Raw genomic sequence first — 12,246 nt, 5'->3', positions numbered from 1 at the left:
TGGAACAGACAGCGCTCCTAATATGGTGGCCGCAGGGAGGATACTGCCCTTCGAGCATCTGCCGTGTGTTGCACATGTTGTACAGAGAGCGATTGTAATGTCACTGCGAGAAAGGGGTTTCGATGCTGCACTTGCCAAGTGTCGTAAAATGGTGGGACATTTCAAACACAGTCCGGCCAACGCAGACGAGCTGAAAGTCCAGCAAACCTCTCTGGGGCAAGTTCAGGAGCCGCTCGTGCAAGATGTTCCAACACGGTGGAATTCCACCCTCGAGATGATCAAGCGCGTGTGGCGCAACAGAGACGCACTGCACACAACGCTATCTCAACAGCAGCACCATCTGGCCCTCCCAACAAGTGCTGAATATGAGAAGTTGGCGAAGCTAGAGAAACTGCTGGAGCCATGCATGTGAATAAGCTGGGTTAGTGACTGGTGGAAGAAGGAAAAGTAGCGCTTGGACTGATTAACAAAAAGCTACTGATGTAAACCTTGTAGGCTTACCGTACTAATTTCCATGTTTAACTGAATAACCCGTTTAACACAAGTACATTTTATTGAGCATGTTTTTTTTTCTTCACCAAATGTCAAAGTAGAACAGCTTTCTCAAGCAATCAGTGATGGGTTTTGGAAACAGGAAATGAGCCCCCTGGTTTAATGCACCATTTAATGCACTGATTTTTAGTCATTACTTGGGTAGCACGCATATTCTGAATGAGCCATTTTAATCTAGATTAATCTAGATTAATTTCAAGATTTCAGTGAGATTAATCTAGATTAAAAACATTAATCTATGCCCTTCAGTATTTAAAACATAACGCAATATGTGGATAACGGTATATAAACCCTCCTATTGGTGCATAAACTGATAGATCGGCCCTTTGGTCATGATTGATTGAAGCCTGGCAGAGCGATAGCGGGCAATATGGATGTTAGTGGGAAGAAAAGGAAGGGTGGCGCTGAAAGAGCCAGGGGTCAAAAGAAAGCAGCCCTTCAGGCAGATGCTGCGAAATGCCTGAAAATATCGGATATGTTTACTGTAGTTTAGCCTACAGTATTACATTTATTATAATTATATTAACTAAAATGAATGAATTAATCTTTTAATATAACTCCTTAACTTAAATTTAAGTAACAAGGCTGAAAGAAATGACACATGTCTAAAAAGTAATGTGACCTACGGTCAATAGATCATAATTTTGATGAGCTTATAATAACAGTATTTTGGGAGAACTTTTCATAATGCTTCTCATAGTGTTAAAAATGTTTGTGTCTCCTGGTGCACATTGATCGTTTAAGGCAGTGATTCCCAACAAGGGGTTAGGGGTACGTATACCACCAGAGGTACGCAAGCACACTGCAGGGGGTATGTGGAAAAATGACCAAATGTGTGCAGCAATGAGTTTTAATATTACGATTGGCCTGTCTCCTATGCCCTTCGGGCGTCTGAGTTGGAAAAACTGCGCTATGTAACTTTGCTGGACCAGCCCGGGAGCTGAGCGGAAGTACTTCGACTTGCTTTCTGGCACACCTACCGCAAAAACAAATAGAGCCCTCTCATGCTCCCAGGTACATTTGATTACTCTTACCTTCTCGGCCGACATAGCTTGCACCTTCTGACTCCTCGCCGGTTCGTCAACAAACGTGAAACGTGAAAGCGAAAGGGTGTTGTATTTACGACAGTGTAACCGTACATTACCTCCAAGCCTGTAGGGGGAGCTCCATAGTGGGCTTTTTGAGAAGTTACATTGTATTACTTTAACTATGGGATGTTTCAGGATCACCTGAGTCATCCCTAACTATACACTGGAAAAAAATCAAAGTACCAAAATAATGTCACATGTACATAATGTAATTTGAGAAATTAAACGGGGGAAAAAGAGAGTAAAGTGAAGAAAGGTGTGACAGATGAGGCCCCCCAGCAGTCTGGGCCTATAGCAGCTTAAAGGGATACGCCACCCCCAGGCCAAATTAAGTGTATCCCCGCATTCCAGACATAAATAAGTGTGTGGGAGCGTTTTCCTGGTGACCCAGGCATTGTCCGAATCTCACAGCACTGACCACTGCTTGGTTTCGCGTAATACCTCCATGCTAGCGTCGCCAATCGAAATATTTCGCCCAACGTGAATTAATTGACTTGATTTACCTTCTAATTACTGTGTGAGTGGTGTACTTTCACATCGAGTGCAAATGACTGTGTAAATCAACACGGAATGTTTGAGAACTAGTTTCCGGTGCGGACAACACAGCCGACGCACACTCCCCGCTACGTCATTGGGAATTCCCCCCCCCCCCCCCCCCCACTGTCCCATCTGTGTTCGAAACAGAGGTTGAGCGGAGTAATATTTCGATTGGCGATGCAAGCATGGAGGTATTATGCGAAACCAAGCAGTGGTCAGTGCTGTGAGATTCGGACAATGCCTGGGTCGCCAGGAAAATGCTCCCACACACTTATTTATGTCTCGGGAATGCGGGGATACACTTAATTTGGCCTGGGGGTGGCGTATCCCTTTAACTATGGGATTTTTCGGGTCACCTGGGCCATCCCTAACTATACACTGGAAAAAATCAAAGTCTTATTTACTTAATTACAGTCTTACCAAACGTAAATTCCAGTGAAACTGATGTTGTGTTCCCACACAAAATGCAAACCTTTGCCAAGAATATTGCGTAAGTGGCCGATGGGCAAACTGATAAGCTATTCCCTCCTTGTATAAAAAGGGTGTCGATTCATATGCAGACACTGTGATTCCTGGTTCCTCAAACAGTAAGACTTGTTTCTTCATTCAGATTTAAAGCGACAGACCCTGTTGTCATTTCAATAGTTGAATTAAATGAATTCAGGTTATAAAAACAACCAAAGAACAGTTTAATGTTTTTGTAGCTGAGATGAAATATAATGTTACCGTTGTTTATGTGTCATTTTCTGCAGAGCCAGCAAACAGGACCCAGGTGACTAAATGGATCTCCACGCAGCTAAATGGATCTCATGTGAGTACTCTGCCCGTTGTGGGATTTTGTAAAGAATGTAGAGATGAAAGTTGAATTATTCCAAGATTCCTGCTGATATTACAGGTGAAACAGTTCAGAGAGAATAAGTGATGTGAAATGCTGTGCTGTTCCAGTTTTCTATAATCTTGAAGAACGTTTCAGGCCACCATTTGGAGGGATTCCCTTTTTCAGTTTGGCACAGATAGATGCACTGGAAAAAATCAAAGTCTTACCAAGTATATTTGTCTCATTTCTAGTCAAACTATCTCATTACACTTGATATAAGACACAACTGCCTAACAAGTACCATTTCAGCCAGATATAGGGACTGGTTTGAAGACAATACATCTGGAATATCTTGTTAAATGAAAAAGTCTTGAAAACAAATTGTTTTGAGTCGGATTTCATATGAAACAAGTTTTTTTATATACATTTGAAGAGGTTTTTAAGCTAATTTCAAGATCACTTTTATCTCTAAAGTTCCAAATATCACATCTTATTTCAAGAAATCTTGACAAGCCGATTTTCACTAGTTCCATTGGCAGATTTTTTTGCTTATTTCAAGCAGAAACGTCTTTTATTCGTTGTTTTTTTACTTATTTTTGGAGGGGCATTTTTTCCAGTGTGAGTTTGGTTCATGAAAAGCTTCAGTGCATGAACATAAAGATGAGACTTATTTTACTGAGTTTGCAGGTACATTGACTGACTCCCACATGTGAAATATATCAAGAATGAAATACAAAATAACCTCAAATACAAGTAAAAAAGTGAAGTTATAAATATCTACAAGTAAAAGTACACGATTACAAAGTGATATAAACAGGTTAATGATTTTGTTTGTGCTCCGACGTGACGTTAGCTTTGCTTCCTTCTTTAGTTTTGCCGCCTGTTTGCAGTCTGATCATTACTCATTTGTCTCCGTTTCCTTTGGAAGATCCTCTTTACATGAGCAGAAATCAGGCTTTGAAGCCTTTATCTGCAGCATCTGACTTGTTGTTTTATACTTGTACTTTAGAATAATTTTACTTGTATTATACAAAGTACTAATACTTAGTTTGTCTGTGGGGGGACTTTGTGGAACAGTCTGGAGGCAGAAATAAAACAAAGTGCAAATATAATTCTGTTTAAAAAAAGGAACAAAAAAAATCTTTAAACAAGTACATGGAAGAGGAAGTATGTTAACGGAGGACGATGAGGGATAAATATATGAATAGAATAGTGTTAAATGTTATATTGTAATTTAATTAGTATATGGTATATATGGTATATATTTATTTATGGGGATAGTTTTATATATATATATACATATATATATATATTCATATTTACATTTATATTTACAAGGATATGTGTGTAGTATATATTTATTTTGTGATTATATATTTATTTAGATATTTTCGAAGTGTATAGCATATATTTATATAGGTGTATTGTAGTTAGGATATTTACAAACTGAAGAGTAGTTAAAAAGGGGTGGGAAACTAAAAAAATGATTGTACTTCTTCCCATTCCTTTTTCGAACAATGTGCAGTGTTTTGTTATGTATTAGCACTTTATGTGATTGAATTTTTTTTCTTTCTTTTTTCTTTCTTTTGTATGTACAAATAGTTACATACATTTTCTTTTTTATACATTTGAAAATAAAAATCTATTTAATCTAATCTATCTTGATCCAGATAAATGAATGAATAAGGTCAAATCGTTGACTCAGCAAAGAAGGACTCTCTTTTTTAAATTAATCTTTATTGATTTAAGCAGCTATTTGTAAATACACTGAATGATATCTTTTAAAATGTTCTGTAAATATATCAAACGTGTTCTCAACATTTGTCAAATACATTGCAATCTAGTATACATTCAGTATGAGTTAACTCGAATTAAATCTATGAGTTAACTTGAGTTAACTTGGGTTAATTCTATGAGTTAACTGATAAGGGACTGGATAATGTCCAGTTCACCTTTCATGTGGGTGACCTGGGTTCAAATCCCCTGCATGAAAGATACTACCTCCAGCAGGGGTCCTTAGGCCAGCCTCTTACCCTACCCACCTACCCGTGGAAGTAGCTTTGGATTAAAGAGTCTGCCAAAAGCATAAACATAAACACTATGCTACAAGTAATATGCTGCGAAGTATACTTAAGTTATAACAACAAGTAAAATAGCAAAAAATAGTATAGTTTTAGTAATTCTAAGTTCATAAAAGTAAACTTAAAGTGTACTTGTACACTAGTAGTACATAGATGAGTACTTGATGTATACTTGAAAGTATACTTTTATAAACTTAAAATTGTTCCAATTTAGTCCGAAGAAGTATTAAATTAGTATACTTTCTAGTACACTACAAATACATGGTCCGTAGAAAACTTGCTATACTTTTACTTACACTCAAGCATGCTTAATAAAAATGAACCTCAAGAATACTACTTTTTGCCAAGGGACATGTCACTTATTCTGTACTTTATAGACAGATTTATTGGCTTTTTCTTTCTTCCCCTTTTGTGTTTCCAGTTGCTTTGGGCTTGCTGTTGCAGCTGTTCTCTCTGCACCACAGCATCACTGCTGAAATCACCCTGAGGAGCCAACTGGAGGATTGTTTGAATGACGCAGACTACGAAAAGCTGCTGCAGACAGCAAAGTCTGGTCTCCCAAATATAAAAGGAACTTACCATGTTGCCATTGTTGGAGCTGGCATGGCTGGACTAACAGCTGCGAAGCTACTGAAAGCTGCAGGACACACGGTACACAAAAGTATTACTTACAGAAGATTAAGTCATCTTTTGTTACATATATTTAGATTAGATTAGATTCAACTTTATTGTCATTACACATGTACAGAGCTACAAAATGCAGCTTAACATCTAAGCAATGAGTGCATGCAGCGTAAATAGTGTGGTTTATAAAGGTATGTACAGGTTGTTTTTATAGCATATGGACAGTATTTGCAGATGAAAATCTGTGATTTAATAAATACATATTGATTATATACAGGTAATTGAGCAAAATACACACAATGATTGATTGAGGTCTTGAAAACATATAATACAGATGGATAGACTATTCACAGGAACTATAGCATGATTTACAATAAAGGAAATAGGCCGAAAATAAGTTGTCATTAATACTTAAGGCCTGTATTTTGAAATATTTAAACAAGGTAACCATATTGGAGGCAAGTGAACGAGTTGGAGGACGGGTGGAGACCTACAGGGATAAAGACGGGTGGTACGTCGAACTGGGTGCCATGAGGATCCCAAGTACTCATCGGTGAGTGAATCGGAAAAAAAAGAGTCTTTCTCCTGCTCTTCATTCCAAATCTTATGGTTTTCTGGGACTGAACATCCCCCATCCTCAACCTGTTCACAGTATTCTTCACCACTATGTCAAAGAGCTGGGGCTCCAGCTGAATGAATTCATAATGGATGACGATGAAACCTTTGTCCTGGTGAACGGAAAGACACACAGAATGTCGGAAGTGAAAAACAATCCCAATATCCTGGATTACAACCTGAAAGAGAGTGAGAGAAATAAATCAGCCAGCCAGCTGCTGGAGGAAGCATTAAAGCCGGTACAGTATATGGGGGGGGCACTTCTACCTGAAACTTGTAACTTCTAACTGCTCACACAAAATTTTTCAAACACTTAGTTTGCTTTTATTTGAATGAAAAGTTACTTTGTTCAGAGCTAATTTACCCGTTGATGAACATCATTGTATCTCATCCCTACTTCGCTGTTGTTGCCAGAGCAAATGTTTAAGGACCAATCTGACATCCAACAAGAGTCGAATAACTTCTCAGTGGCCCATCTTCTCTAAATTCTCACTATGTGGATTTTTCCAGAGACTGTCTGCCTCCCCATAACTTACCCATGTGGCACAACTTACTTATGCAGGCACAAACATGCTGCCTAAAATTATTTTCAGGGAACATACACCCTCAAGTGGTCATAAGAGCAACTGCATGTGGAAGGGGGACAGTTGCATTGTAGAAATAATTAGGGACCGAGCAGTGAAACTGCAAGGACCCTATTGTATCTGTAAGGTTTATTATTAGGGACCGAGCAGTGAAACTGCAAGTTCCCTATTGTATCTGTAAGGTTTATTATTAGGGACCCAGCAGTGAAACTGCAAGGACCCTATTGTATCTGTAAGGTTTATTATTAGGGACCGAGCAGTGAAACTGCAAGGACCCTATTGTATCTGTAAGGTTTATTATTATTAGGGACCGAGCAGTGAAACTGCAAGGACCCTATTGTATCTGTAAGGTTTATTATTAGGGACCGAGCAGTGAAACTGCAAGGACCCTATTGTATCTGTAAGGTTTATTATTAGGGACCGAGCAGTGAAACTGCAAGGACCCTATTGTATCTGTAAGGTTTATTATTAGGGACCGAGCAGTGAAACTGCAAGTTCCCTATTGTATCTGTAAGGTTTATTATTAGGGACCCAGCAGTGAAACTGCAAGGACCCTATTGTATCTGTAAGGTTTATTATTAGGGACCGAGCAGTGAAACTGCAAGGACCCTATTGTATCTGTAAGGTTTATTATTATTAGGGACCGAGCAGTGAAACTGCAAGGACCCTATTGTATCTGTAAGGTTTATTATTAGGGACCGAGCAGTGAAACTGCAAGGACCCTATTGTATCTGTAAGGTTTATTATTAGGGACCGAGCAGTGAAACTGCAAGGACCCTATTGTATCTGTAAGGTTTATTATTAGGGACCGAGCAGTGAAACTGCAAGGACCCTATTGTATCTGTAAGGTTTATTATTAGGGATCGAGCAGGAACTGCAAGGACCCTATTGTATCTGTAAGGTTTATTAGGGACCAAGCAGTGAAACTGCAAGGACCCTATTGTATCTGTAAGGTTTATTATTAGGGACCGAGCAGTGAAACTGCAAGGACCCTATTGTATCTGTAAGGTTTATTATTAGGGACCGAGCAGTGAAACTGCAAGGACCCTATTGTATCTGTAAGGTTTATTATTAGGGACCGAGCAGTGAAACTGCAAGGACCCTATTGTATCTGTAAGGTTTATTATTAGGGACCGAGCAGTGAAACTGCAAGGACCCTATTGTATCTGTAAGGTTTATTATTAGGGACCGAGCAGTGAAACTACAAGGACCCTATTGTATCTGTAAGGTTTATTATTAGGGATCGAGCAGGAACTGCAAGGACCCTATTGTATCTGTAAGGTTTATTAGGGACCGAGCAGTGAAACTGCAAGGACCCTATTGTATCTGTAAGGTTTATTATTAGGAACCGAGCAGTGAAACTGCAAGGACCCTATTGTATCTGTAAGGTTTATTATTAGGGACCGAGCAGTGAAACTACAAGGACCCTATTGTATCTGTAAGGTTTATTAGGGACCGAGCAGGAACTGCAAGGACCCTATTGTATCTGTAAGGATTATTATTATTTATTATTATTATTCTTTACAAAAGGTATGCGAAAACTCACGAAATTTTGCGAGCGCCACCTGCCAGTCGACGACATGAAAGAATCTAAACTTTATATTTTTGGGAGTCGCTCACTGACTCTGTAGCACCCCCTACGATGCTTAAAAATGGTCCCCGCAATGGGGTTAGTTTCGTGTGGGACGCCGAAATTCGGTACACTCATTCATCATGCCCAGACGCACCAAAAAGTCTCATGCCATCACGGTGCCACGTCCACAGGAAGGCGGCCATATTGGATGGAAAGTGAGTTTTCGTGCCATTTTTGACCGATTCCACACCTTGCTTGAGATCGAACTCGTCCTACAGATTTCATGCTACAGACTTCAAACTTGGCCAGGTTACTCTTAGGACATGGGGGGAAATTCATTGGCCAACTTTTTCAAAACTTAAAGGGCGTGGGCGTGGCGACGCCTCAAAGTTTGATGAGTCGCCATCACTCGCCACAAAAAATTAAGTTGCTTACAACTCCCACATACATTATCCATACTGTCCCAAACTCCATACGATGAATGCTGGACCCAGCCTGAAAGCGTACATATTAACATAGTGAAATCTTCCTATAGCGCCACCTGCTGGTGGTTAGAAATGTCTTTTTTTTTCCACACCTCGCATTTGATTGAACTCCTCCTACAGATTTAATGCTACAGACTTCAAAATTGGCCAGACATGGGGGGAAAGAATCATGGAGAAACTTTTTCAAACCTCAAACGGCTTGGCTGTGGCGACGCCTCAAATTTATGACTCGCCATAAAAACTTAAATCGCTTATAACTTCCACATACATTATCCAATCTGTCCCAAACTTCATACGGTGATTGCTGGACCCAGCCTGAACGCGCACATATAAGATAGTGATATACACCTACAGCACCACCTACTGGTGATCGGAAACGTCTTTTTTTTTCAACAACTCGCATTTTATCGAACTCCTCCTACAGATTTTATGGTAACAGCTCCAAACTTGGCCAGATTACTCTTTAGCTAGGGGGAAAAAAACTCTTGAGAAACTTTTACAAGCTCTTAACGGTGGGGGCGTGGCCAGGCGGTGACAATCTTGTGATAGCATTTGTGATTTGAAAGACTTCATCATCATCATCTCAAGGTCATGAAACTTGGCACACACGTCCACCCTGACGACCTCGTATGTATGTAAGTAAAGGGTATCGTCTGTGGGCGGAGCAAAATTGCTCAGTGGCGCCCCCTAGAATTTTTCCAAAAACCCCTCCGCATTTGGGTTATTCTGGGCTCGTAAGTACGCAGAGGGCATCGTGCGTGTGGGCAGAGCTGCGCATCTACGGCGTCCAGCGCATGCCCAACGTGCGCACATCCAACGTTCACACACCTCGGTCCCGCTCACAGCTGCTTGCAGCTTTCTAGTTAGGGACCGAGCAGGAACGGCAAGGACCCTATTGTATCTGTAAGGTTTATTAGGGACCTAGCAGTGAAACTGCAAGGACCCTATTGTATCTGTAAGGATTATTATTAGGGGCCGAGCAGTGAAACTGCAAGGACCCTATTGTATCTGTAAGGTTTATTATTAGGGACCGAGCAGTGAAACTGCAAGGACCCTATTGTATCTGTAAGGTTTATTATTATTAGGGACCGAGCAGTGAAACTGCAAGGACCCTATTGTATCTGTAAGGTTTATTATTATTAGGGACCGAGCAGTGAAACTGCATGACCCTATTGTATCTGTAAGGTTTATTAGGGACAGAGCAGTGAAACTGCAAGGACCCTATTGTATCTGTAAGGTTTATTAGGGACCGAGCAGTGAAACTGCAAGGACCCTATTGTATCTGTAAGGTTTATTATTATTTCCGATTATTTGCAAAAGGTATGCGAAAACTCACGAAATTTTGCGAGCGCCACCTGCCAGTCGACGACATGAAAGAATCTAAACTTTATATTTTTAGGAGTCGCTCATTGGCTCTGTAGCGCCCCCTACGGTGCATAAAAATGGTCCCCTTAATAGGATTAGTTTCGCGTGGGACGACGAAATTCGGTACACTCATTCATCATGCCCAGACGCACCAAAAAGTCTCATGCCATCACGGTGCCACGTACACAGGAAGGCGGCCATTTTGGATGGAAAGTGCGTTTTCGTGCCATTTTTGGCCGATTCCACGCCTTGCATAAGATCGAACTTGTCCTACAGATTTCATGCTACAGACTTCAAACTTGGCCAGGTTACTCTTAAGACATGGAGGGAAAAATTCATTGGCCAACTTTTTCAAAACTTAAAGGGCGTGGCCGTGGCGACGCCTCAAAGTTTGATGACTCGCCATCACTCGCCACAAAAAATTAAGTCGCTTATAACTTCCACATACATTATCCAATCTTTCCCAAAGTTCAACCGGTGATTGCTGGACCCAGCCTGAACGCGCACATGTAAAATAGTGACATCCACCTATAGCGCCACCTGCTGGTGGTTGGAAATGTCTTTTTTTTTCCACACCTCGCATTTGATCAAACTCCTCCTACAGATTTCATGCTACAAGCTTCAAACTTGGCCAGGTTACTCTTAAGACATGGGGGGAAAAAATCATTGGACAACTTTTTCAAACCTCAAAGGGCGTGGCCGTGGCGACGCCTCAAATTTATGACTCGCCATAAAAAATTAAGTCGCCTATAACTCCCACATACATTATCCAATCTGTCCCAAACTTCATACGGTGATTGTTAGACCAAGCCTGAATGCGCACATATAAGATTGTAATATACACCTACAGCGCCACCTACTGGTGATCGGAAACGTCTTCTTTTTCAACAACTCGCATTTGATCGAACTCCTCCTACAGATTTTATGGTAACAGCTCCAAACTTGGCCAGATTACTCTTTAGCAAGGGGGGAAGAAAAATCTTGAGAAACTTTTCCAAACTGAACGATGTGGGCGTGTTCAGGCGGTGAAAATCGTGTGATGGCGTTTGTGATTTGAAAGCCTTATCATCATCGCAAAGTCATGAAACTTGGTACACACGTCCGCCTTGTCGACCTCGTACGTATGTAAAGAGTATTGTGTGTGGGCGGTGCTAAATGGCTCAGTGGCGCCCCCTAGAAATTTTCATAAAACCCCTCCGCATTTGGGTTTTTATGCGCTTGTAAGTATGCAGAGGGTATCGTGCGTGTGGGCAGAGCTGCAGCTCAAGCGTCCAGCGCATGCCCCAACATGCGTACATCCCAACGTACGCACACCTCGGTCCCGCTCACAGCTGCTTGCAGCTTTCTAGTTCTTTCTTTCTTTCTTTCTTATTCTTTGCAAAAGGTATGCGAAAACTCAGGAAATTTTGCGAGCGCCACCTGCCGGTCGACGACATGAAAGAATCTAAACTTTATATTTTTGGGAGTCGCTCATTGGCTCTGTAGCGCCCCCTACGATGCTTAAAATTTGTCCCCGCAATAGGATTAGTTTCGCGTGGGACGACGAAATTCGGTACACTCATTCATCATGCCAAGACGCACAAAAAAGTCTCATGCCGCCATGGTCCCACGTCCACAGGAAGTCAGCCATTTTGGATGGAAAGTGCGTTTTCGTGCCATTTTTGACCGATTCCACACCTTGTATAAGATCGAACTTGTCCTACAGATTTAATGCTACAGACTTCAAACTTGGCCAGGTTACTCTTAAGACATGGAGGGAAAAATTCGTTGGCCAGCTTTTTCAAAACTTAAAGGGCGTGGCCGTGGCGACGCCTCAAAGTTCGATGACTCGCCATCACTCGCCACGAAAAATGAAGTCGCTTATAACTCCCACATACATTATCCAATCTGTCCCAAACTTCATACGTTGAATGCTGGACCCAGAC

At 41.0% G+C, this 12,246-nt stretch overlaps 1 protein-coding gene across 1 annotated transcript in view; it reads left to right on the top strand.

The window, feature by feature from the left end:
- The first annotated feature begins 2,732 nt into the window (after window positions 1–2,732).
- LOC142369342 (L-amino-acid oxidase-like) overlaps window positions 2,733–12,246 on the top strand; it is a 37,668-nt gene continuing 28,154 nt past the window's right edge. Inside the window, exons 1-5 of the mRNA XM_075451676.1 lie at window positions 2,733–2,764; window positions 2,930–2,988; window positions 5,497–5,726; window positions 6,143–6,252; window positions 6,352–6,553. Of these exons, the coding sequence (XP_075307791.1) occupies window positions 2,958–2,988; window positions 5,497–5,726; window positions 6,143–6,252; window positions 6,352–6,553 (573 nt within the window). The 5' untranslated portion in view covers window positions 2,733–2,764; window positions 2,930–2,957. The remainder of the gene's footprint in view (window positions 2,765–2,929; window positions 2,989–5,496; window positions 5,727–6,142; window positions 6,253–6,351; window positions 6,554–12,246) is intronic.

The sequence above is a fragment of the Odontesthes bonariensis genome, chromosome 19 (genome assembly GCF_027942865.1).
Source record: "Odontesthes bonariensis isolate fOdoBon6 chromosome 19, fOdoBon6.hap1, whole genome shotgun sequence".
In the NCBI taxonomy this organism is placed as follows: Eukaryota; Metazoa; Chordata; class Actinopteri; order Atheriniformes; family Atherinopsidae; genus Odontesthes; species Odontesthes bonariensis.
This window is presented reverse-complemented; position numbering and strand designations above follow the sequence as displayed.